Source organism: Doryrhamphus excisus, linkage group LG12, assembly GCF_037039965.1.
Source record: "Doryrhamphus excisus strain RoL-2023G ecotype Guam linkage group LG12, RoL_Dexc_Guam_v1.1, whole genome shotgun sequence".
Lineage (NCBI taxonomy): Eukaryota > Metazoa > Chordata > Actinopteri > Syngnathiformes > Syngnathidae > Doryrhamphus > Doryrhamphus excisus.
This window is the reverse complement of record NC_136368.1, coordinates 15,668,531-15,696,431: the sequence shown is the minus strand read 5'-3', so window position 1 is coordinate 15,696,431 and position 27,901 is coordinate 15,668,531. Positions and strand designations below refer to the sequence as shown.

Below are 27,901 nucleotides of genomic sequence, written 5' to 3'. Positions count from 1 at the left end.
TTGACGGCAAAATAAAACAATTACCCAAATAACCTTTCATTTAATGCAAACAAAAATAGAATTAGAGTTGTTTAATATCAAAACAAGATTTAATGCTGAAAACAGTTTACATGTTGCCACAAAAAATATTTTCAAGAAGTAACGGGACAGTTTATGTACAGTTTGCAAAAAAAAAAAAAGTTTGAATCCATACATTTGTCATTTCATGGTCATTTTAACAATTTTTTTTCCATGTAAATTTCAACAACAAAAACAAGTTAGCATGTTAGCAATCATCCTTCAAACTCTACATTGTTCAAATGCATCTGTGATCCCGATAGACTATTTGACACCATATACATATACATATATATAAACAAGGACGGTGTAATACTGTGCAACTGCCAGCAATTCCTCAGGAACAGGAGCAGATATCTGTCAGTCTCACATGTACTTGTATCTTACATCATCCAAATGTACAGTCACGATGTGAGTGGCGCCTTGTCTATATGGAAATGACGTGTGTTTCTGTGTGTGTGTAGCCTTGCAAGTACTGGGAAGTATTTATACTCTGGAAAATACAAGCACACATTTTTTCCTTTGATAAATAGTACCATACAAACATTTTGGGAGCCAGCTTCCCAACTTTTTTTCTCTGTATAATCAACATTTTTGGCCACTCGCTCATCCACGCTTATACAACAATCAGGGGGTTTGTTTTTCCTGAAGCCATTCATACCTAATAGACACCACCTTCTAATCAGTACTGTCTACGGTAGCGTGAAAAAGAGGCCCCAAATCCTCATCAGGTCGGACATTTTTTCGCACTCTTCTTCCAGAAAACGTATTGGAAAACTCCTTCCTTGGAGGGCCCTGAGGTGGATGGATCCTACCACTTGCCGGGTATGGGTGTGCCGCATTCGTACCAGCCCACGTAAGTCACATGCGACTTTCCACCAATCTCGCCGAAGCTAACCGGTTCTTGTCTCAACGCCCGGAAGAAGCCTGCATTGGAAAAGGCGGGAATGAGAACTACTGTACACTGTTGGAGTTAATAGCAAGAGATATTCAATCAGGAGGCTCCCGGCGAATTATTACTAATAGCAATAATAATCTTTACCAAACCAAATTTATAGTCTTCAGTATATGTACAATACTGTACTACTGCAACATTTCCCACTTTGAAGAATACTGTTTATATTGTACAGAGTTGTGGTTATTAACTCGCAGGAGGAGCAATTAATTCAATGAGGTGCGTACTTTGTCGCTCATTTTGAGTTTATTTATGTAAAGCAAAGTGGTGTTAATAATAACTGGTTGGAGGAGCTAGACATACGTGTTCATGTGTTTTTGAGTTTATTTATGTAAAGCAAAGTGGTGTTATTAATAACTGGTTGGAGGAGCTAGACATACGTGTTCATGAGTTTTTTAGTTTATTTATGTAAAGCAAAGTGGTGTTATTAATAACTGGTTGGAGGAGCAAGACATACGTTTTCATGAGTTTTTGAGTTTATTTATGTAAAGCAAAGTGGTGTTATTAATAACTGGTTGGAGGAGCTAGACATACGTGTTCATGAGTTTTTGAGTTTATTTATGTAAAGCAAAGTGGTGTCATTAATAACTGGTTGGAGGAGCAAGACATACGTGTTCATGTGTTTTTGAGTTTATTTATGTAAAGCAAAGTGGTGTTATTAATAACTGGTTGGAGGAGCTAGACATACGTGTTCATGAGTTTTTTAGTTTATTTATGTAAAGCAAAGTGGTGTTATTAATAACTGGTTGGAGGAGCAAGACATACGTGTTCATGAGTTTTTGAGTTTATTTATGTAAAGCAAAGTGGTGTTATTAATAACTGGTTGGAGGAGCAAGACATACGTGTTCATGTGTTTTTGAGTTTATTTATGTAAAGCAAAGTGGTGTTATTAATAACTGGTTGGAGGAGCAAGACATACGTGTTCATGTGTTTTTGAGTTTATTTATGTAAAGCAAAGTGGTGTTATTAATAACTGGTTGGAGGAGCTAGACATACGTGTTCATGAGTTAGCGATAGCCAACAGGGGGAGCAGTCAAACATAGTGTTTATTTGTCCGTTTAGTGTGAGACCATACAGTAGGTTTTGAATCTTTCTGTTTATTTCTATTATAAAAGTATAATAACTAGTTATTATCAATAACTAGTTACAGGAGAAATCGCATTGATTATATTATGACGTAAACGTAAGCTGAATGAACAATTGTATCATGGGCTATGATGTAATGACTTATTTCCTGTCTATTTTTAATAGGCCTGGTGGTGTTTATCATTAATAACTGGCAGGTGGAATAATCGCATTAGTGACATTGTTTGACCAGTACCTGTAAGTTAGCGATTTGACCATCTGTTTTTGTGTGGATTCATTTAAGTTATTTATTGATTGCTATTATGCAATGTGGCTGTTATGCTTAATAACTGGCAGGTGGAGCAACAAATTGGCATCTTTGAGTCCTCATTACCTGGCCTGGATGGTAACTGGTCGGCAAACAACTGCGTCCCCGTCCGTCCATCCAAGAAGGAGTCCACAAACTGGCAGTGGTCCTCGCCGTGACCCGTTTGATCCCCAATGTTGTAGAACTTCCCTGCAGAACACAGAATATGTTTTTTGGTGGCAGGTAAATTTTTTCTTTGTCCAGTCCTAGGTTAGCATTTCCTTGTCAATACATACAGTATACAGTAAAGAGAACCACAGTTCCCATCATGCTTAGAGTACTACACTAGGAAGTAGTGAACAAGTCCGAATAGCTGGATATAGTAGCTGAATAGTTTGCCGTGCGCTTCCATATTATGTGTATTATCATTAAGATGTCTCATGCCACCCCTAGTATACAGTACTATCATTTTATATAAGTAATATTTACCATTCAGGGAGTCGCTTAAGTAGATCTTATATCTCAAGGAGTTGCACAGCTGGATGCCCACAAATTTTCGGTACCAAGTCCTCTTCACATATTGCTTCCCATTGCATTCCGAGTAGGCGTCTGCCTTAAATGGGAACTGTGTCCAGATGGCATCCTTTCCTGTACAGCAACAGTTTACATAGTTATTAAACATACAATTATGTGAAAGTATAATGCTAAAAATGAAAAGAAGAGACTCTATTCACCTGAAACGTTTTCACTCACTCGTGGGTCCGCTACATGGAGAAAGAGACATTGTTGGTAAATAACATACTGTATATTCAGTTATCCGTGCTTAAATACAATGACATAAATGTACATAAACAATGGCATTTCCTTTTATGAATATATTTATGATCACTAAAACATCATCAAAAAAATATTCATTGGTCTAATAATTTATTCCATGACTACTTTTCAAACATGCTATTCTCGCTTCAGCATGTTGGGTGGCGGCCGAAAGCAGGAACCTTGCCATTCCGATCATCGGCTGGAATGTCATCTCTCGGGTTGGGAAGCTGATGCTCAAGGTGGGTGAGATATACGTTATTCCACTCTGACGTTGCCACCAGTGAAGGGGACGGGCAGGCGTGGTAATTCTTGTGTGGTGGTGTCCTCGGACTTGCAGCGTCATGTTTTGGACATTTGGACACTCAGGTGAAGAGAGAGGCAGAGCTGTCAGCTGATCACCACATGGTTGGTGGGTTGACTCCGAGCATGACGGTGAAACCAGGCGGGCCCAAAAGCATTGTGAGGGTCTGCTGGGAACATCTGGCACAGTCCTCTTCTCAGAAAGAGTCTCAACTCCCACCTCTGTGAGACCTTTGACCGTGTTCAGAGAAACGTGACGGTAATTGAGTCCAAATGGGCCATATTCCTTGCCTCCATTGTTTGATCCGAACTGTGGCCGTGAGGTGGTCTGTGCCTGTTGTGCTAGTAATCCCAAAAACACCAAATAGTGAGAGATGCTGTCAATTTGATCCTATTGAGCCTTTTTCGCCTATGGTACTCCAAAGGCAGCTAACAGGTATCGGTAGGCCAAGCAGTCTGCAGATCTGGCGGTCACCCTCCGACATGGGAGGCGCCATGGGGAACGACTTTATGGACCGCCATCCACTGTCTCAGGAGGGGGAAGCAGTACACAATCAATCAACACCTTGTCCAACTAGTCTGTATGTGTTTTATGGACTTGGACAAGGCGTACCGGACCAGCTAATTCAGGCTGTTCTTTCCCTGTATGACTGGTGTCAGAGTTTGGTTTGCAATACCCGTAATAAGTCTGGAATTGGTTTAAATGGCTTTACTCAATGAAGACTCACTAATTAATTGATTGGATAGTATGCACTTTAAACACTTTAAATAGTAAACACTTTAAACAACTTGCCTGATTCCGTGTTAAACGACACCGGCTCACTGGATGGTCCCGTTCCCAACTCGTTCTTTGGTGTAACTTTGAATTCGTAACTGAAATAAGGCAGGCAGACACAATCCAATCAGTCCAAGGGATGAACCCAACTTTAGGTACAGTTTTCCATCAGAAGTCCCCCACCCTGACTACTATTTGGGAGCCAATATGAACCAGTTTCATGTGACTCACACATTCTGCAGTCAAACAGCTGATCGTTATTCCACGTGCTGCGTTCAAAACTATTCTGGCAGTGCTGTAGCCTGAACAAAAAGTATCCCATGGGGATGAGTTCTAAAACTCCAGATGCAAATGAAAAACCCCACTTTTTTTTTTCATGTACTAGTGTACATAAAACTTGTGTGGGAAGAGGTTGTATTTGTTTATCAGCTCTGGAAACTTTGACACGTACTTCCTTAAGATAAAACTGCTGGTAAAATATGAAGTGTAATCCATCACCATGATGGATGAAAGTTTTTTAAAGGGCGGTGGAAGGTGAAAGGAAACAAACACAACAGTTAAACTAGATAGCGAATGTTTGTTCTAAAGGGTGCAGAATGCATGAAAACCCTTATAGTCTTTATTTGCTGCTCACCATGTAACTAAATAGCTAAAATAGCTAAAATAAATAAAAACACCACCACCACCAAACTGACTGTGTGGCCAACATGCAGGCTTGCACTTTAACTACAAGTGAAATAACAGCACCTCTACCGGTTGCAGCCAGCTAGTGCACTAATGTTTTGATTGTTACTTCATCAGGATGCATACATGATACACATAAAGATGCTTATTTTCATTCATTCATTCATTCATTCATTCATTCATTTTCTACCGCTTATCCTCACGAGGGTTGCGGGCATGCTGGAGCCTATCCCAGCTGTCTTCGGGCGAGAGGCCGTACACCCTGGACTGGTTGCCAGCCAATCACAGATCACATATAGACAAACAACCATTCACACTCACATTCATACCTATGGACAATTTGGAGTCACCAATTAACCTAGCATGTTTTTGGAATGTGGGAGGAAACCGGAGTACCCGGAAAAAACCCACGCATGCACGGTGAGAACATGCAAACTCCGTGAATTTAATTGATTCAAATATTCATTATATGTATTGTCTCACACATACCTGCTCTCTGGTTTTAGATTCTCCACCGCCGTGTGCGTCTGGTTTGTCGTCGTCAGTATGGACACTTCCTCTCCATTGGGTCCTTTAGCGGTTGACACAACTTCATACTCTGATCGAGACAAAACCGTATGTATTGTTATTATTCATTCATTTTGTACCGCTTATCCTCACGAGGGTCACGGGGGGGGGGCTGGAGCTTATCCCAGCTGTCCACACCCTGGACTGGTCGCCAGCCAATCACAGGGCACAGATAGACAAACCTATGGTCGCCAATTACGTAACATGTTTTTGGAATGTGGGAGGAAACCGGAGTACCCGGAGAAAACCCACGCATGCACGGGGAGAACATGCAAACTCCACACAGAGATGCCTGAGGGTGGAATCTAACTCAGGTCTCCTAGCTGTGTGGCCTGCGTGCTATCCACTCTTGGCCACCGTGCAGCTGTATCCTTATTAATTAAGAATAAATTAATTCAACAATATATTATAATATGATATTAATGGATTATATACATAATATGCTCATGTTGTTGCAGCGGTTAACTTATTTTTACACTTTTATGAAAGTTAAAATGTTACCTGTAACACTCCCTGTATATTTAATACTGGAATTAAAATTGTAATTAGCTAATAGATGGTAGAAAATTATGTCAATGTACATCTATTAATATAATAAAACATAAAATAGACATGAAATCATGAAATATATAGATATATTAATACAAGAATGAAAAATTTAACATCTATTCATACAACAATTCAAATTAAAGTAAACAACAAAAGAAATAAGCTCAACCTACCTCTGGTTTCGTTGTCAGACTTCCGCCAGTCGAGGATGACAAAAGAGGGGCACCCCTCGACAGTGACCACGGTGAGGTTGGAGGGCGGTATACGGGGGGGCGCCGTCACATTCTGATCGCCACCGTCCTCCTCGTCGGGGAAATAAGTCAGGGAGGAAGTGATGGAGCACGGCTCATCTGGCTTCTTATCCGTCTTGTAGATGACATGGGGAGCTGAGGACATGTACAGTAGGAGCATACTGTAAGATTTCTAGCTATGAAAAAATGCATCATAGGCACTAGGCCTGGGAGAATAATAAATTAATGAATTAATCACACAATAAATGAAAATGAACTTGATTATTTTGCCAGCTTCTGTGCGTGCATGTCTGTTTTCCTCTTCTTTCACCGCCAAAAAGGCAGGAAGAGGGTTCACTCTGTGCATTGGCCCATTGAACACGGCCTTTCAGTCTCATTGGCTGGAAGCAGGGCCGTGACCATACACACATAATGCAAAAGAATGTAAACATAATAGAAAATATTATTAATGCTGACTGGCCAGTTTGCTAATTACGGCTATAACAACATTGGTTCTGCTGCTACTGTAGCATGCGCTACACTTAGAGTATAAAAGTGAATAAATGACCACAGGGTCAGATAGTGCTATGTTTCTTTATGTTTTTCATGCAGTCCAAATCATTGTTTATATTTAAAAAAAAAGGAAATGTATTTTCTACGAGATTTTACATTTCTTCATTTCACATTCCGTCCTCTTTGCGCTTTCGGCACATAAACATCTGTGATTACAGTACTTAGTTCATGCTAGTGTTATTTGTAATGATACTTTGCCAACAAATATACAGACATATTTAAGTGTATTTTACCTGGCCTCCATTGTTTACGAACTACTAAATGGGCCGATTTAGCACTGAAGCGCTAAATTGGATACTTACACTGAGAAGCATAAGGAAAAGTAGCTTAACCCAAGATATCAACAAACAGGTTAAAACTCTATTATATAAAATTTGATCTGTCTATAATATAAGATAGCATAGTTGCCTTTTCTCGAACATACATCAAATGTGTCAAAATATCAATATGGTAACAATAATTTAAGCCCATCAGAACTTTATGGTGACCTTTAAACACTGGTGGGGAACAGTACACACTATTATAGCTATTATTAGGATTTACTGGCAGTAATTACCATATTTGGTAACTGCAAGATCAGGCTACTTTTGGTATGTCTTAGCCTCCATACTACAGGCTACAGTTGGATCACTATTTTGCAGCTGTGGGACAAAACTGATTTGGTCAGTTGATATGGATTCTGTCTTTGTTTGAGTATCATCCAAGTGGATTTAAGTGTGTTCACATAGTAGCACCAAGGCTAAAAAAGGTACCAAAGGGTTCTTGTGTGAAAGAGCCTATATACTGAAAGATTAAATTGAGATAGTGTGTTCTTACCCACGTAGCGCTTCTTGCCCATAATGTCCACATCCGATGCGGGCAGGGGCCTAAATATGGACGAGTTTTCATTGATGTCAAAACGGCTGCCTGTAAAAGGAAGCAAAAGAGTTAGTTTGGTGTGCCAGCAACAGTTCCTGGCAGGATGCTCTGTCGGGATTTTATTTTCAATAGTCCTGGCGTGCATCAGCTGCTTGTCAGCCCAACAACTGCTACAGTAAATCTGAACTTTTCTACAAACGCAATGATCTTTCATTCCCTTCTTGGATTACAGGTACAATACATGCCGCTAATGTCATCCATATGGGAGGGGGTGCGAGGAATCTCTGTATTGTGATCATCTCTGAATTTGAATACAAACACATTCAATTACATACATGGTTGCACGGTGGACCTCACAGCTAGGAGACCAGAGTTCAATTCCACCCTCGGCTATCTCTGTGTGGAGTTTGCATGTTCTCCCCGTGCATGCGTTGGTTTTCTCCGGGTACTCCGGTTTCCTCCCACATTCCAAAAACATGCTAGGTTAATTGGTGACTCCTAATTGTCCATAGGTATGAATGTGAGTGTGAATGGTTGTTTGTCTATATGTGCCCTGTGATAGGCTGCTGACTAGTCCAGGGTGTACCCCGCCTCTCGCCAAGAAGAGAGCTGGGATAGGCTCCAGCACCCCCGCGACCCATCGTAGAAAATGAATGAATGAATAAATTACATATGTATGCAAATACACACATACTCAAAAATGCATACTGTAAATGCTCCAATTACCAAGTACTTCTATTCAATTAACCACTGAGTCTCTAATTAGGTGAAAACATGTATAAAATATGAATACATGTATGGAGATATACTATAAGTTATAATAACTAAAACTGTGTATTTTGATTGTGCTTTAACTGTTGGTGTCAATCCAGCTTTATTCATTCATTTTCTACCACTTTTTCCTCACGAGGATCGCGGGGGTGCTGGAGCCTATCCCAGCTGTCTTTGGGCAAGAGGCGGGGTACACCCTGGACTGGTCGCCAGCCAATCACAGGGCACATATAGACAAACAACCATTCACACTCGCATGCAAACTCCACACAGAGATGTCCGAGGGTAGAATTGAACCCTGGGCTCCTAGCTGTGAGGTCTGCGCGCTAACCACTCGTGCCGCCCTTCCAGCTTTATTATTATGCTTTAATATGCCTTTTCTGATGCATGCTTTGTGATTTGTGTTTGCAGTTTCCTACTGTTTAACAACGGGGCAGTGGTGGTGGTCTGCTGTCTGCGCTCCTGCTTCGGCTTGGACGTGACCAGGGGGAAAGGCTTCAAGATGGACTCCTTGTCGCCTTGTTTGAGGTCCATGGGTTTATCTGAGGGAAAAGGAGGAGGAGGTCAGTTTTTCACCCTCATGTGACTCATACACAGTTGTGATCCATCTGCGCCGCTGGCTGTCCTTGCAGGGTGCTAAAACATTCCATGTTGTGTAACTTCGTCTGGGTGGGGGTGTGTGTGTGTGGGGGGGGTGTTCTTCCTCTAAAGTCCTCTCATTGCCACCCATGCACTATTGCACATATGAGCTCAATGAGAGACAACAACGACAGAAAAACAAGGCAAGAAAATGACAAAAGTGAACAGAGCTGTTCGTTTGGTGGCTTTATGGGACACATTGCGTGCATGTCTTTGCGAGTACATTTTGTCTTGTGTTGTGGTCACTTGTAAGACACGCAAAACAGATTAAATAAATCGTGGTGAAAGGGTAGGAAGACAATAATTTAATAGTGTGGTGCTTGGGAAATAATGAAGGGGATTGAATGGCTTTGATTCATTCAGGACTGACAAACAAGAACAATTTTTCCGCGCAAGCAAGTTTCTTGAAAGTCAAAGGCCCCAGAGTATGTATAATATTCTTAATAGGTGCATTTTTTTGTTGCAGGTTAATTATTATTCGATTACTAAGTCATTATTACATCATGTTTTAAAACTGAAACTTAAAACTAAAAGTAATATATCCTGTGAGCCTGTTTATGAGCACTGGAGATGAAAAAAAATGATTATCTCGCTCAATTGTTTGCTCTACTTTTGAGAAAAGTTGTTGCTCCAATAGTTCTTATGTTTTCGTGACATCATGAAAAAGCCTCCTTGGAAACGATACCCTCTTTGGCAAGATGAGCCCTCCCTTTGATAGCTTTGTAAAAGAAAAAAGAAAACAGGCTTCACTGCACGTCTTAAATTAGCTCTGAGAACTATTCATCAGTCAGCTAGAGATGTTGGAACTCTTAAGTTTGATCGGTTTTCAACTTTTTTTACGTGTTCTCCACATTAGTGAGTATTGTTTGCATGATAAACACATATTAATGCAATCAAGTCAAAGTAGTTGATATTACTGTCTTGTATCATTGCATAGTGTCACCCTCACCGTGGTCATTAGGTTTTCCCACCAGGTTGGGTCTCTTGTTGACAGGAATAGACGGGCGCAGAACTGCAAAGAATAGTAGGGAAACATTAGAGCATTTCAAAATAATTGTGAAAAGTCAGGTGGTCTACGGTGTGGGAGGGAAGATGGATTGAGAACTGAAAAGAAAACGGGTGGTGGTTAATGTTGAAATAGTGCAATCATGATGAGAAGGAGGTCACACTGATGGATTTAAAGATGGAGATGAGCAATGGAGGAGTGCTGTAAAAAATGAATTCTCATGGAGGAGATGTGAGTAAAGCAACAATAAAAGCTAAGGATGGGCATTATCATCGATTTATTTATTATTTCCAGTTTGTGAAATGGGGTGCACTACTTGGCAGCAACCTGTAGAGGCGCTGTCTCAACTGTCGGACAAAGTGCACAGCATGGGCAACATTATTCTGATCAATATATATCCATAATGTGTGTACAGTGCTAAATTGATGAGACCACCATAAATCATAAATATGCCAAATGCCCATCCCTCAATAAAAGCCAGGCAGATTACAAATGCTGCTGCAAAGAACGCCCACTCAGTGTTAAATAAACCGTGAAAATTGGCTTAACAATTTCAAAAAAGAGAGCAATAAGGTCGAGTTAATAATTTTTAAAAGGGTGACTCATTTCTATTAAAAAAGCACATTTTTCACAGATATGCATAACCTAGAATAGAACAAAGTTGTCGTCACTCATTTGAAGGCCATAAAGGCTTTGATTGATGATGCACATGTAACCAGACGTGAGTGCGAGGCCTGTAATGGAAACAGCTTTGCAACTAACCCGTGATTGATTGTTACTCTGTTGTGTTAAAGCACATCTTCACTAAATCATGCAATATCTTAAGAGAAGGAAGCGGAGAGCGAGAAACACTTCATGGATGCTTGCCTCCGCACTTCCTTAATTGGAGTTGCTCAATTTGAGGGTTCACGTCCCGAGAATGCACTCCTTTTGGTCGTTTTGTTTCTCTTATCACAAAGATAAATACAGTGTGACTGTGCAATTGTAAAAGATCCAACGGGATTAAAAACATTTATTTAGTCGTCTTGAGATGACTTTGGCAGTTCCCCTGCGTGTCTTTTAAAAAGTTGTTTTGTTCCTAGGTGTTACTGGGAGGCTAAAAGAATCAAATAAACATCATTCCAGGTAGTATTGACATTCACTCTGAAACCACGGCAGCAGTGACATGCATTATTATTAATACGCATGATCCAGACATCCAGACATCCAGACATCGGATTGGCTGACTCTAATTATACACAACAGGACCAGCTGAATCAAAAGCTAATATTTTACCAACAAAAACAACCTCTGCTCAGTGTACTTCCAACTCATTTATATACGGTCATCTCACAGTCACATGACAGTGTCCGAATTTTTTGTTTCTTAAACTGACTCTACTATTCTTGAAATGCTGCACACAAAAGGAGGGAGAATTTGTCAAAACGTGCAACCCATACACTGCTATTATTTTTCTGACAAATACACCGTATGATGAAACCCTACAAGTTCAATGGGCAGAACATCCACAGTAACGTCCGGGTGTTTATAGCCGAATTACTGAAAAATTTGGTACACACCTTTAGGGGACTGACAAGAACATGATTCTAAAAAAAAAAACATGGCCGTCATAAACCTGTTCAAAATTGACCATTTGTTTTGTGATTATAAAACTTTGAGTATATATAGGACTGTACTGTATATTGGGCCTGCATGGTAAGTGGTAACTGCTTGAAAATGTGTCTCTGCCTTAAAAAATAATACAAGATTAGGGTTAGCGGTAAAGTGGTTAGCGCGCAGACCTCACAGCTAGGAGACCAGGGTTCAATTCCACCCTCGGCCATCTCTGTGTGGAGTTTGCATGTTCTCCCCGTGCATGCGTGGGTTTTCTCTGGGTACTCCGGTTTCCTCCCACATTCCATAGGTATGAATGTGAGTGTGAATGGTTGTTTGTCTATATGTGCCCTGTGATTGGCTGGCGACCAGTCCAGGGTGTACCCCGCCTCTCGCCCGAAGACAGCTGGGATAGGCTCCAGCACCCCCGTGACCCTCGTGAGGAAAAGCGGTAGAAAATGAATGAATTAAGGGTTTTTATAAGGAAGAAAACACTGTTGAGTGGTTAGCACGCAGGCCACACAGCTAGGAGACTCAAGTTCGATTCCACCCTCGGCCATCTCTGTGTGGAGTTTGCATGTTCTCCACATACGTGCGTACTCTGGTTTCCTCCCACATTCCAAAAACATGCTAGGTTAATTGTCCATAGGTATAAATGTGAGTGTGAATGGTTGTTTGTCTATATGTGCCCTGTGATTGGCTGGCCACCAGTCCAGGGTGTACCCCGCCTCTCGCCCGAAGACAGCTGGGATAGGCTCCAGCACCCCTGCGACCCTCATGAGGATAAGCGGTAGAAAATGAATGAATGAATGAAAAACAAAACACCGAAACGCAAAGGTCTGAAAGGCAAGCATTAGTGGATTGTGACAAAAAAAAAGCGCAGCTCAGTGCAATGATGATGATGATGATGATGATGATGATGATGATATTGATGACAAGCTGTAACAGTGCCTCGTGGGTTAGTGCATGTGGAACACTGAAAGGCTTTGTTAGTCTTTACCAGGTTTCTCTTTGGGCCACGCTCCAGGTTTAGGGAGAGCATTGCTCCTATGATGCGCTGTTGGAGGGAGAAGAAGTCATCAGTGGAACAAAGCTGGAGATGTGCGCCTTCTTTGACCTACTTTTTCGATTAAAATTGGAACTGGCACAGCTATTTAACGACATTAATCTTACACGTTCTCATTCTCCGACTCCTCTGAGGAGTCTGCGGGAAATGTTTAGGAAAGGATGATACAAACAGAGGGGGGAAAAAGGGACCGGCGCTGTGCTTGGTTTGGCAAGCTAGGTGTAAAATGTGGAGTGTCCTAGCCAGACATCCCACATCGCCAGTAAGAAGAGGGGGACTGTGAATCAAATTAACGATGCTGAACGAACATCATGGCGGAGGTGTCAAATATATCACGGTGGCGGCGTGAAGAGAGGAGAAAGACATCAGACATAGATAGTCGGTAGGAGCGTTCCAATCTAAGCATTCAAACGCTAAACCAGGATTTCGTCTGCAGTCTTCTGTAAATGCAACGTAAGAAGAAAAACACAGAAGCCAACCAAGAGGTAGCTGATGACTCTGAAGACAGAGGAAGAAGAGTTCTCCATTACCCCCAGGTGTCCTGGAGATGCTGTGGGAGGAGGTGGAGAATGATCTTCCGCCATTGCGAGTTAATTGAGGTGGGATCCGGAGGCGTGAAAAAGTTGTGTTTCTGCCCACTGGAGCAGCTGAGGAGCTAACGGGAGAACCCTCTGCTTTCCTCCGGTTGCCTAGATAAGCAAGAGAAGCAGTCGGTTAAAGGTTTGCGATCCCTTTGACGGCGTTACCTGAGTGGAACAAAATGACAAACATCGGTGAGAAGAATGTAAAGAAGAGAGACCAAGGAGTGAAATGGAAATGGTTTGTAAGTGGGCGGCAGCTGGTGGGAAGGGGGGGGGGGTGTGTTAGAAGGTTCTGCTGGCTTGATGTGATGATGAAGATGGATGATGGGGAAGCAGTGATTGTCATCCAGTAGCTGCAACTGGGTGTCACATGGTGGGTTTTAACGAAAGCAGTGATGATAATGGGACTGGCTTATTACGGTGTTTTACCAAGATTGTAACTATTAGCCTCTTCTGCGTCCAAGTCTGGTATTGGTAGAGGGTTGCCCTTCTCCGCTGGACTAGGACGAGCTGTATGGGGGGGAAAAAACTTCATGTACATCCTAAAGGGTTGTCATATTTTGACATTCAGCAACTCCATATTGCTGATCCTTTAGCATTATCAATTAGAAACAGTTGCTCAGTAATCATAACAATTTGTATGCTACATTAAAGGTGTGGAAAGTGGGTGTTTACCAGTAGGATCTGGAATGACTTCGGTGGGACCTGAATGAGTCCTGCCCAGAGGTGGAAACTGAATTCCCGGTTGCACTTCTGCTTGGGCAGGAATCGCCTTCGGTTGGGATTGAGATTGGGGTAGACTATACGTTGTTGATGTTGAAGGGGGTTTGGTCCGGGAAGAAGGGAACGAGACAAGGGTTTGTGGTAGGCTACTGCTTCTGGTTATTGGATTTTGGAACTTTGCCTGCTGACCTGGCTGTGTTTTGGACGAGGACACAGGTTGTTCCGTGGGATTTAAAGAACCAGACCAAACTTTTTTAGCAGTTGGTTGAGGTTCTGGGGAGTTTGTTCTTCGTGTGGTCTGAAAATAAACCATGGGTTGAGACTGTGTTTCGAATTGTCTGTTCGGAGTAGGCCGGGATGGTTGTTTTGGTAAGATTTGCGCTGTTAGTATTTTGTTACTCGAAGGTAGGTGCTGCTGTGTCGGTTGAGATGTTTTTGGATAGACTTCAGCTGTTTTCGATTGGTGTATGAGCAGCGTTGTTGGATGCCGCTGAGGTGGAGATAAGGGTTGTGGCTTTGTCTGGGGTTTTGATTCGGTTCGAGTCTTCTGTGTTGATTGGGTTTCTGACTGGGTTGTCAGCCGCAATGTTTGATGATAATGGTTTGGAATTGGTGTATAAGTTACGGGCTGCAGAGGTGGCTCCATATTTGGTTCATGTTGGGGTACAGACTTTGCTTGAGAACTTGGTTGAGATTGTTGGGGTCTGGGGTTGGATTGCAGTGGTGGTTGGTAGAGTATGAACGGGGTCGGGGCATGGGATCGGGGTGATTGTCCACCATTTTGCTTTGGGGCTGGTACAGAAGGTGTAGTAACTGCAGTTTGAAGCGGAGGTGGGAGAATAGGAACTAAGGGGAGCCCACGGGAAAGAGAGATGACAGATTTGAAGAGGTCTCCTCCTGGGTGGTATGTCAGAGAGAGAAGTAAATGTGAGTTTGAATAGGCAAAGGCGAGAAACGTTGAGTTACACTTTGTCTTTACCAATATCACACAATGATAGGTTTGATTAATTATTGAGTCATTGATTGAGGTTTGGCTGATGGACTCCAAAAGAAAAGAATTTAGAGGAAAAATCCTAAAACATAATTTGCAAAGCTGATGAAATTAAATCCCAAACCTCGGGTTCTCGGGTATTATTATCCTTTAAAGGGGACCTATTATGTTTATTTTTCCACTTTTCTGATTGATGAATGTAGTTAGAATGTTGTATTAAATGATGCCAAAGTTTCAGATAATGAGGTTTGCACATTTAGATGGCTTTTGGGATGGTTCAAAACGCTTGGTTTTAGAGGGTGTTGCAAAACTTTTCTTTTGTGATGTCACAGAGTAGCAGGCTTTCTTATGGGTGTGACTGTAGGCCAGGTAAGACAACCACAATGGTCACCGATGTCTGGTAGTCCTGCAAAAAACGTTTAGCTATCACATTTCCACTACCGATGTTGTGCCAAGATTGTCTGCAGTTAATAAACGCGGCGCCCTCACGTGCGGCTTCTGAGCTCTGACAAAATGTGTACTGTAGTTAGTGACCAATCACAGCGGAGTGGGCGTGCCGGATGCAGGCCATGGGTGAAATGAATTAAAACAGACCATTTTGGCGGGGAGCACAAATCCAAGGAAATAGGTGCAGATTCTGGAAGATATAGAAAGTTCATTGTGTGCAGCTGCTCTATGGGAGTCCACAACTCAATATAAAGGGTCGAATAATTTTTGCATAATAGGTCCCCTTGAACTGTTTGCGTATCAGGTATCAGGTACTACGGTATTCTTGGGCTGCTTCACCTCAATCCTATGACTAGTCTGGTTTACAATATGACCTGATTCAGTCGGTTGAATCAATCAATCAAATCTGTAAAGATAAATTAAAAAACACAGCAAAACCCTAAAATCCGATTATAAACATTTCTTTGAGATGCCAACCTTATTGAACAGGTGCGATCACACATTCAGTGCAAGCTAATCCTTGATGCTAATTTCAAAGACTAGTCGCATCTGTCCAGTCCTTATAAAGAACCACACAGGTTCTTCTTCAAACAAACTTGAATCACAATTTACCGAATGGCTCTTTGGTGGTCACAGGCACCGCGGGTCCAGGGGTAGACAGGGGTTCCTGTCTAGTAGTTGTGGTGGGAGCTGACAAATATAGTGCATGTTAGATCATGTGGAATTAGGTTTGTTGATGTTTGTTGTTTTACATCGAGAACATGAATCCTTCAGGAATTTCAAGGCAAATTTGAGGAGTAACCCTAAGGAGGAATCCCTGAGATCATACTCCGCAAAATGAATTACCAAGAGTTGTAGTTGTTGTTGTTGTTGTTGTTGTTGTCTTTGGGGTTATGTTGCGGGAGAGGGGCAGTCTGCCCTGCGTCCTATTGTGAAGAACTAGCAAAGGCAAAGGACGAGAGGTTAACGGCAAGAAGCCAGCACAGAAGTTCAGTTCACCATCCTGCAAAAGAAACTAGAAAGTGAGCTCATTTGTTTATGGGAGTGTATAAGGTGTGGGAGAAAACTCTTTCAAGTGCTGCAATAAAAGGGGGAAAAAGAGAGATTGAGGTAGTTTTGGTTAACAGAGTTTATATTCAAAATTTTGTACAACAGTGGTTCTCAAACGTTTTACACCAAGCTGCTTCCTTTGTGAGTTAGCTTATGGCGTATGAGGTGAGTTGAACATTATTTCAGCAAAGAAAATATAATACTATAGTATCAGTCTACATTGTATTGTAAGAAACTAGTTCTCTGGTAACTGGAATATGCAGTAATACACAATATTGTATTGTTCCAGTGCACAGACTCAAAGCAGACATTTCACAGACATAAAAGTACAAAACAGCTTTTACCGAGTGTTTAAGTATCTTACCGTGACGAGGAACAAACGGGAAATGTGCACCTTGCCCAATGGGTTTCTAGTGGACAAAGACGGAATGTGTCAATCATACATTCATATAAAAAACCATCATTACCAAAAGCAGCTCAGAGCATCCCTCCTGACACAACATGGCTTTACATTGTAACAAACACAGCTCTGAGGCGCGCTACAGTCTGTCTTGGCTTGTCCCGCTCTGGCTGCACTGACGCAATTTCCATTGAGATGCTGGAAGGAAAATTAATGAGGCAAACAACCCTGAGAATAGCATACGGATACAAAAAAATTAAAAAAAAATTGTAAAGTACGACACGTCCCCAGCGAGTATGTTAATTCTTCCAAATGCGCTCACTGTTCCTGAAGATGTTTATTATGAGCTGAGCTGTTCATTCCCATTACTGTAGCTTCAGGAACTCACAATACAGCCTCCCCACCTAACCAAGCGCTTTGATTTATTGATACGCTATAAGCCCAGTATAATAAAACAACTGAGTTACGATATTGAGTTAGAATGCTGAGTTTTTTTAATTCAGAACTTAGTGTGAGATAGTTTGGGCTGACTCTGTATACTAATACTTTTAGTATTTCTCGAACATTTTACAATCCAATCCAATCCACTTAAATCCACAATAAAAACAAAGAACTAAAAGACACAGGACCATACGACTAACTCCGAGTTAAATGCCAGAGAATAAAAGTGGGTTTTAAGACGAGACTTGCATACAATTTTACACCAAGTATCACCTCAAAATATTTATGCAGTTTGGATGCTTACCACAGGGCTCATGGGACGTTTGAAGATTTTCCTGATGACTTTCTCTGGAAATGAAAAATACAATGATTCTTGGCTTGTATGTAATTGTTTTGTTATATATTACTAATTACATTTGAAAGCAATTTAGAAAGGGGCCTCAAACCTTGAACACCACCTGAGCTGATGTTGTGAAGGACCGGTTTGCTCCATGACCCGGTCTTGTCCTTAGAGCTGGGTTGGACACCAAACTCATAAACGGTGTTGGGCTTGAGATTGTCAATGACCGTGTCACTCGTCGGGCAGGTCTGGTAGTTCCACTTCCTGTTTCTCTCCCGATAACGCACCGTGTAGTGTCTGGACGAAAAACATGTTGTATGCAAATGTAAGCAAGATCAGTTGAAAAACATGGCCGCTATTCCGTAACATCTTCTTAGGGGCAACTCATTGTCCATGAATCATTTGTCTAATGATAAACGTTTGAACATATCTGTATTGAATGAATGCTAACATGTCTTCCTAAGTGTTTTGAACAAAATGCCACTACTTTTGTGTCATTGGGAAACAAAGGATTGTAGATGGAGTTTATTGTTCAAGATGATAATAATCAGTTCACAGTTCCACATGTCCAAAAGGAGTAGGAAGAAGCAAAGCTTGTTAAATCCTACCCCTCCATCTGGCACTTTTACAATCAGTAACTGTTACATTTGTTCACTTCCTGCTTTCCTGATATAGTTGAAGTTTTTTTTTTTTTTTTTAATCACGTACCGAAGTACAAGGTGTAATGACCATCCAATGACATAATGGGTACCATAGTAAGTGTCAATATAGTGATATGTATAGCACATCATGACTGGTTCAAGACTCTTCATCCTTGTATTTAGCAAACATCAACTGCTTGTATTGTTTCTTGAATTGGCTCATCGTTGTGCATTGTTTGAGTTCATTACTCAATCCATTCCATAGTTTGATTCCACATACTGAAATGCTATGGCTTTTTAACGTAGTCCTAGCATAGGACATATGACATTTTTAGGTAATTGGTTATTTTTAGCCTTATGCATTATTTTAGCTGTTTGAAGATTAACTATATCAGCAAGTTAATTATTTGTGATTTTAGAAATAAGGAGTTAGTATGTTCTCTGTAGGCGGCATTATGAATTATCCTTACTGACCTTTTTTGCAGTACATTTAGCGAGTGAAGATTGCTTTTATTGTTATTACCCCATATTTCCACACAATAAGTAAGATATGGTAGAACCAGAGAGCAATAAGGAGTGTGGAGTGATTTCTGATTTTGCTTTGTTCAATACTGAAATATTTCTGGTTTTCTTGTGAGGTGCATATGAGTGATAAGTAAACCTACCCATCCTCCAGACATTCATTCATGATGTTGCCTTCATAGGGGGTCTTCAGCAGGGTCCCCCAGGACAGCAGCACTGACGTGGGTGTCACCGACCCGATGACCAAGTGCAGCGGTTTCTCTAGTTCCACTTTCCCTGCAGGTAAATAGTCGTTCTTAATGTGTTTCTCAATGGCACTTTGACGTACAGTATAGAATGGTCACCTGTGCAATGCTTTTTGACGTCGTTGGTTGGAATGGACTGGACAGCTATCAGGTACTTGGGCTCGGCATCTTAAAGACAAAACACTTAGTTTGGTTTAAGGAGAAACATTAATTTCCTACATGCATGGTAGTCGCCCTTACCAAACTCAGTCTCATAAGGCTGTCCATTCTCCGGCAGGGGAATGAACTGTTTGGAGAACATGCTGCTGCCGTAGCCCAGGATGTAGCCTTCCAGCTTGGTATCGGTGTTGGGGCGAACAAACTTCATGACGATGGTGTCGCCTGTGGCGTTGATACGGACCTTCATGTTCTGGCGTCTGACTGGTAATGAAAGAGATAACATGACTACCATCACCAAATAAATCCAAAATGGTAGTACATTACAGTAAAAAAGGTTCTATTTCTTTGATGACTACTCTTTGATGATTACATTTTTTTAAACATTGAATGCAATAAAATGTGTGCATTTTTATGTAAGACCAACAGTTTTAGATATAATGGGCTCTAATTGTGTAGACCAGGCACACTACCGCACGCCAATGGGGTGTGGCCAGCACACTTTCGTGAGCAGCGCAGTGTCCAATAATAAATCAAATACTTGTTGCCATTAATACAACTTCTGCTGCTGCATAATTTTGCACCATACTCAGTATATTTCATTCTTTTGGCCATCTTTGCCAGAAGGCTTGGTTCTGCAGCTTTAGCTAGGTGACTATTTGACTAAAGGAGAAAAGTTTATATTTACATGTTGACATCTCAATGACCGAGGTAGACTACCGCATTACCCAGTAATAATCGAGTTTTGGTGTTTGACCTGGAAAATATCAGGAAAGATGGATATGGTCGGCCGTATTGCAGTAGAAAATAGATGGACGAATTAAAATGCATCAAAAAGTTGTTGATTTTTAATATTATACAGTAATTTCTGTGATGTTTACTTTAAAATGTTAGCAAAAATACATTTTTATTGTGGTAAGAAATGCTTGAGAGCCAGATACAGTCATCAAAAGAGCCCTACCTGGCTCCCGAGCCATAGGTTCCCTACCTCTGTTCTAGCGGGTCTATGTGTCTTTCCTGGTCACTGGTATGTGTGAGTGATTGGGAGAAAAGCTCTCACAAGTATGTATAACTTTATTGATATTCACTATACGACGACCGTATTAAGAAAACACTGACTTGGGATCAATATGATCATTTTGTCAATCATGAGGTATGTCATCCGTGTGAAGTTTGTTTACCCATACAGATATTTTACAACAGGTTGCCATGACAACTAAAACATGAAAGACATTTAAAAAATAACATCCTATCAATCCAGTATTACACATTGGCGTCTACATATTATAGATTGATTGTACAGTAAATGTAAATAATGTCTGTAAAATGTGGAAACATGACAGCCAAAACCACTATTATGAAATGACATAGGACTTTTTATATTCCAAAGCAACCATTAATAACGGACTCTGGTTGAATTATTTGCGAATTCATTTTATCGCATGACTCATTCATGGCACAGTCAACATTGTATTATCTTGGGTCATGTCAGAAACGAGCTAATTTAACGCAGGCATTGATGATTGAAGCTCCTCATGATGCTCGGATGAGTGAATCTGGGTCATCAGTCTGATTTATGACTGACAGTTGAATTATACATCAAAACACTCGGACAGTCTTGACTTATAAATCACCAGCATGACTTCTGCATGGGTTTTTTTTCATTTTGGGGGGGTTGAGGGAGGATTGTTGGTCTGCCCTCTTCCATCTTCTCCAAATCAACATTGACAACGTAGCAATTAGTGGATTTTATGGTCTTTCGATGAGCACTGGAGTGACAGATGAGCCTGTAGGGGCTTTAACCTCCATCCTTTGTAGTTAAGACTATAAACAATAACCTCTCCAAAAGCACATGTCTTTTGGCTTCCAGCTCAGCACGAAATGAAATAGTGGAACTTTGCATGCCGAATAACGCCAGTATCTGCCAGACACCGCTTGCAAACAGAAAAGGGGGAAGCCCTGGATTTCAAAAATACCCCCTTTGCTTTTCCAGCTATGTGTTCCCTAACAAAAACTCAATCCAAAGCATTTGTATTTGCTTCTTCCATCAATATTTCCTACAAAAGCACAAGTGAGATTGGCTGAGGGAGTAGGAAACATCATGAAACCTCTGGCTGCTTTTTTTTTTTTAATCCAGTACAAGCAAGCACTGGCTCGGACCTGAGAGCATTTGGCTCGCAAAAGCCACTTAGGAACTCTTTAGACTTATCAATATTTCCAGAGTAAGGTGAATTTGGTGTTGTGATCATCCATCAGCTACAGAACTCACATTGTTGCAGTTTGCTCTTGGGGCTCCCTAACTCCCTGCTGGATGGTGCCCAAATTGCATTGCAAGTTTATCACTTCTCCCCATAGAATTCTACTCGCCAATCCTTCAAGCCTCCTAAAACTTCATAATTCGCCTTAATCGTTGGAGCTTTATTATGGGTTTTTTTCGTGTCAACACTGTCTATCTCCAAATATGTGCACACTTCATCTCAATTATGTTTGTCTCAGTGGAGCATTTGCAGATGCTACATTCTAGATTTACTTCAGAATAAAAATCATAAAAATAATGTGATTCATCAGCCTTTTTTACATAGGGATCCTGCAAAGAAGATGCATCAAAACCAGCACTGAGCTTCGGATTTTTGCAACAGAAACCAGCAAAGGCAGTCTATGGTGTGACGTATATAAAATGCATGTCATATAGCGACAATTACTTACAACATAAGGCGTTGTCAATAAGCAAAAATATGGGCCACACTTGTCAAGGTGTCCATATTATAAGACACAGAAAGACACACTGTAAACCTTGCAACGCTACCTACACTCGGTGTTCCCAGAGTCACTTGCAAGATCTGGTGAGATGTTAGATGCTTTTTTTTCAGCAGAATTCAACAGCAGAAGTCGTAGTAATTCTACACTTGATCAAACTTATTGAGGATTTGTCAGATCCAAAACCGATCAATGCATAAGACTTCATAACATGTGACATTAGTAATTATCGCCATAAATTAGCCCCATCATTTTTAAAGCCGCAGGATTAAAAGCCTGTGAAAAAGGTAAGTGGCTTATAGTCCGGAAATTACGGTACAAAGGCATTTATTTTACTCTGATGTTGCAGTTGCAAAAATGAAGCTAATGTTAGTTACTTTTTTTTCAGCAGAGTTCAACAGCAGAAGTCGTAGTAATTCTACACTTGATCAAACTTATTGAGGATTTGTCAGATCAAAACACGATCATTGCATAAGACTTCAAAACATGTGATTACATGTGACATTATTAATTATCGCCATAAATTAGCCCCATCATTTTTAAAGCCGCAGGGTTAAAAGCCTGTGAAAAAAGGCTTGTAGTCCGGAAATTACGATACAAAGACATTTATTTTACTCTGATGTTGCAGTTGCAAAAATGAAGCTAATGTTAGTTACTGGGTGATTGCTGAAAAAACTTGACCACTACACTAAAAACTTAAAAAGATGATAACAGCTATTAACATATGATTTTGTATTTTCAATTTGATGTTGTTTTTAATAATTCTAGTTAATTAGTCGCTGATCAACGTGCAACATTACACAATAAACAACGGCCCAGAATTGTTATGATCATCTTGTTTTTTGGGTGCGTAAGCAGGAAGAGGTCATGCTGTTGGCTTGAAAAGCAGAAACACCCTCAAACTGGAGACACAGACTTGGCTCCAAGGAGGGACGTTATCTGCTGGTGATGCATGAACCTCTGGGAAAGGGAGTTGACAAAACGTCACCATTAAACCGGAGTGTAAAGTTATTGTTCAAATGTGAAAACCCTAGGGTGCTCTGGTCCCATGCTGGTTTATTGTGCGGTATTATCAAACCACCAACCACCAGAGAGATCACATGAAGTACACTGATGACTGATATAGTGGATTGTTCTTCTAAAATAATTCCAAAGAGGTTTTGTGGTCATTTTAGTGGGTCAGAACAACACATCTGCTCTCATAAATACACTCAATGAGGGTATATAAACTCCTTATACTGCCCAACAAACTATATCACCTACATGCGTGAGCATTTAAATCAATTAAACCAAGCCGTCCTGGAAGATGAAGCGGTGGATAGAAGATTTGGGACTATGTGGAACCAGATGTTTTATGGCCGTCTCCATTCAAAGCAATGAAGTGTGAAGAATCTTGCTGGATCTTGTGCCAGCTAGAGCACAGATGCTTGAGGATCATCTAGGCTGCGTTCACATTTGAGGTTCTATGGTCTGGTTCAGACCAGAAATAGAAAAGAATACCATCTGCACTCTATGGTATAGTTCGCTTAGCGTTGATACTGGTGTTTTTGTCATGCTAGTGCATTCTTTTGGTCTGTGGCGCATTCATTCTGAGCATATGAGCATGTTAGGGTGCATCAAATTTGGATGGGAAATTTTAAATTCATAATATTAATTTGGGGCGGCACGGTGGTAAAGTGGTTAGCACGCAGACCACACAGCTAGGAGGACCAGGGTTCGATTCCACCCTCGGCCATCTCTGTGTGGAGTTTGCATGTTCTCCCCGTGCATGTGTGGGTTTTCTCCGGGTACTCCGGTTTCCTCCCACATTCCAAAAACATGCTAGGTTAATTGGCGACTCCAAATTGTCCATAGGTATAAATGTGAGTGTGGGATAGGCTCCAGCACCCCCGCGACCCTCGTGAGGAAAAAGCGGAATGAATGAATGTCCTTGTTAGCATCCTTAGCTTGTTACCAAAATGGCAACCAGAACTGATAGTCCGCTCTCACTTGTCTATGATAAACACTTTTGTCTTCCTGGGACGGATGAATTGGATTTACATTATTTCTTATGAAGACAATTGATTTGGTTAGCATCTGTTTCGGTTAGAGTCAGCCCTTATTGAAAGTACAATGATGTTAACCAAGGTTCTACTTATATTTAAGACTTTTTTAGTGAAACCATGAGCTGGTAAATATTACAAAATATAAAAATAAACACTTTGTTTCATGTAAGAAGTCGCAAAAGATGTCCGGTCAAGTGTTTACTTTGTGCAGATGTTCTTTGCTGTGCAGCTATGGCTAAAAATACCAGTGTTTACACTAAGCGGACTGCACCAAGTAGCTTTCACCCACCCACAAGTGTAAACGCAAACAGAGATAGTGAGCGGCTCATTTGACCTACATTTGCTGAAATGGGAATTTATGGAACAATCCAACCTTGCATGATTGGGTTTGTGGGGGGGATGCCAGGAGGTCTCACCACGTGCCAGGGATTGTACTTTCTTCTCCAGTCTTGGCGGCCTCTGTGATGCTTTCACACACTTTTGCGTGAATTTGACGGAGCAACAGATGTATTCTCTTCCCCCAGTGGCATTCATCCATCTTTTTTGTGGAAGTGGCCATCTTTCCTTTTAATCTTCATGATGCTCTTGTTTCCCCCCCAGTTCATCTTCTGTATCCTCAACCCTTAATCTGTCATTGCTGTCTTCATATTTCTATCTTTATCATTCCTTTCCTCAGTGATCTGTGGTTTTGTTCTGGCGCGATTCAAGACAGTTTTGTTTTTATGGTCCTAATGTAGGTCAGTCGTAAATATTTTTTTGTTGTGAAAGTTAACACGGTGATGTCACACTTTGTTTTCTGGGATACCGTGGTTTAAATGATTGGATGTCAGGAATGAGTGATTATATTTGGACTGTTGTATGGATGCTCATGTAGACTGGATTTTTGTAAAATACTATAGAAAGTCAATGTTGCTGTACTTTAAAGTTTGTCTATCAGTATAGATTTACTATCCACATAGTCATTATTGTATAAATAGCTGGCAACACAAGTGACTAGCAAGCTAATTGTGTCATGGTGGTAGTGGTAGCGTCATGGTCTGGGGCTGCATGAGTGCTGCCAGCCACTGTGGTTTATTGAGGGAAAGATGAATTCCAACATGTAATGTGACATTGTGAACAGTATCTCACAAACATGAGAGTACAACACACAGTAAACGTGGATGAGTGGATGATCTTGTATACATTCATTCATTGGGCGAGAGGCGGGGTACACCCTGGACTGGTCGCCAGCCAATCACAGGGCACATATAGACAAACAACCATTCACACTCACATTGATACCTATGGACAATTTGGAGTCACCAATTAACCTAGCATGTTTTTGGAATGTGGGAGGAAACCGGAGTACCCGGAGAAAACCCACGCATGCAAACTCCACACAAAGATGGTCGAGGGTGGAATTGAACCCTGGTCTGCTTGTATACATCAGTATAGATTTTTACCATCCACACACGTGTCACAGTCGGCATGTCTTGGTGTGAATAGTACCATTGTTATCTAGTACTACCTTAATCCTCTTCAATGTGGAATCTTAAATATCACTGCAATGCTATTCCACTCCTCTATGATGACATCACTAGTGGAGCAGGTGGATGTTAGACATCTTCCACTCATCCACCTTCTTTCCTTCCACTTGAGATGCCTTCAATTGGGTTCAGGTGTGGAGGAGACATACTTAGCCACTCCATCGCTACAGCTTGGATGTGTGCTTGGAAGTCCCATGCTGGAATGTCACAGTACATGTTGGGATTTCCCTTAATGAACCGCAGCTCCCCAGTTGCCGGGCAGATTCGTGCAACCCAAGACCATATGTACTAATTATCTTGGTACCCACTTGTCACTTGTGTTGCCAGCTACCTACATTATGACTGTGTGTATTTCCACACCATGCTACAAAGCCGTACATGTTTTCTTACTATGTATTTATTCTCCCTTGAGAAAATATGCTGTCATAAAAATGCTTTCTGTAACGTGCAGGGTGTACAAGTTGCTGCAAAACCCTTTTAGAAAATGAACAGACTTTATTACATAATGCATTGGATGCAAAAACCAGATGTTGGATCCAAGAAACACATGTAAAAAAAAAACAAACAAAGAAAACATTACACTCCAAAACTACACACCGTGACTTGTCTTTAGGCCAACTTCCTTGAGCAAGTGGACTTGAACATATACCGTGAACACAGCAGGACTTGGTGCGTTTACCAAAATTGCCAATCAGCGACTCAATTATGTAATCTTTGTTAATGTTCAAAATGTTGCAGAATGGAGACAAAGTAATGGTAATGGTATTATTTCATTTGAACGTGCATCAGATTACAATTGAACGCATCACATAATCAGTTCACAGTTCCACATGTCCAAAAGGAGTAGGAAGAAACAAAGCTTATTAAATCCTACCCCTCCATCTGGTACTTTTACAATCAGTAACTGTTACATTTGTTCACTTCCTGCTTTCTATAATACAGTTTAAGGTTGTTTTTTTTTGTTTTTTTTAAATAATATATCTCGTACCGAAGTACAAGATGATATGACCATACAATGACATAATGGTTACCATAGTAACTGTCAATATAGTGATATACATACGGCACATCATGACTGGTTCAAGGCTCTTCATCCTTGTATTTAGCAAACATCAACTGCTTGTATTGTTTCTTGAATTGGCTCATCGTTACATTTGTTCACTTCCTGCTTTCCATAATACAGTTTAAGGTTTGTTTGTTTTTTTTTTAAATAATGCACCTCGTACCGAAGTACGAAGTGTATGTAACATCTGTATGAAACAGCTGTACTTTTGTTTGTGTATTCTTTGATTTTTAAAGTCCCATCATCCTACGGTGACCGTTTTTTGGGGAATTTCGACCCGTGAGGTTATCTGCAAGTTTAACCTCTCACCCCATAGCCTGAGGGACACGTTTGAGTAACAACCTGAAACGGACATGGGACATTCAACAGCTGTCTGTGCTCTCCTCATTTCACGGAAATGTAGATCATAAAAAAACACATTTATAGGGTTTCCCATGAAGGCAACTTTAAAGAGGAGTGGTGAAGAAACCCCATGTGCATGTATACGTCATCTGATTTTATGGTACAGTACAGGCGTACATTAAGGTAGTGTAACTGCTCTGTAAACAAATACTAGCCAGAGATGGAACGTTCTATTCTGTCAGTAAAGTCTCCTGTTTAGTAACACTTATGAAATGTAAACAAACAAAGACAAGTGGATAAGACAAAAGTGTGTCGGCATTGTTCAGCATCGATGGAGGACCTATTAATGCATTTTGTTTACGTTCTGCACGCAAAATGAACCATGAACCACGACCTTAAACTGAGCTATGTAACGGTGACTATAGCGACGTTCTGTCAATCACAGGTGGAATCTCAGTCTCAGGACCAAACATTTGCTTACATCACTTAGCCAGATAAGACATAAAACAGGAAGACATGTCCTACCTCGGCTTCTCCGTGGCACAGTGGGACCAGACAGAACCATTCCGGAGATGAAGACCACCAGGAGGAGGACCAGAAAGGCGTGCGAGTGCCGCTGCATCCTTATCATGATTGCTGTTCTCAAGTCTCGATGAAGATGAATGGCTCAAGATGTGGTGCTGCTTGGCTTGCTGGAGAGTCTCTGTAGAAGCTTCTAGGACTAGTGCAGCACACTTGACTGGACCTTTTGGATGCTCCTGCACCTTCTATACCTCCCTGATGGAGGGGAGGGGTCAGAGGGAGGATTTCTCTTGAA

General features: G+C 41.1%; 1 protein-coding gene across 1 annotated transcript; it reads right to left on the bottom strand.

Moving 5' to 3' along the window:
* Nucleotides 1–88: 88 nt before the first annotated feature.
* On the bottom strand, nucleotides 89–27,901 carry abi3bpa (ABI family, member 3 (NESH) binding protein a). The gene is made up of 21 exons (XM_078795416.1): nucleotides 27,610–27,901; nucleotides 19,436–19,615; nucleotides 19,295–19,363; nucleotides 19,094–19,226; nucleotides 17,862–18,084; nucleotides 16,403–16,571; nucleotides 16,169–16,246; nucleotides 14,071–15,015; nucleotides 13,825–13,905; nucleotides 13,345–13,503; nucleotides 12,749–12,805; nucleotides 10,099–10,161; nucleotides 8,930–9,052; nucleotides 7,698–7,787; nucleotides 6,252–6,464; nucleotides 5,452–5,560; nucleotides 4,297–4,376; nucleotides 3,119–3,148; nucleotides 2,874–3,032; nucleotides 2,472–2,594; nucleotides 89–984 (listed from the first exon to the last, which is right to left on the bottom strand). Exons 1-21 carry the CDS (start codon nucleotides 27,713–27,715, stop codon nucleotides 869–871), a joined length of 3,306 nt encoding a protein of 1,101 aa, XP_078651542.1. The 5' UTR covers nucleotides 27,716–27,901; the 3' UTR covers nucleotides 89–868.

Excerpts from the sequence above, each read along its gene's own strand:
- abi3bpa (XM_078795416.1), bottom strand. The coding sequence starts at position 27,715 with ATGATAAGGATGCAGCGGCACTCGCACGCCTTTCTGGTCCTCCTCCTG. Across the intron at positions 4,377-5,451 it reads AATCTAAAACCAGAGAGCAG|TTACGAATTCAAAGTTACAC; the intron begins GTATGTGTGAGA and ends GCCTTATTTCAG. Across the intron at positions 3,033-3,118 it reads AGTGAGTGAAAACGTTTCAG|GAAAGGATGCCATCTGGACA; the intron begins GTGAATAGAGTC and ends GTTGCTGTACAG.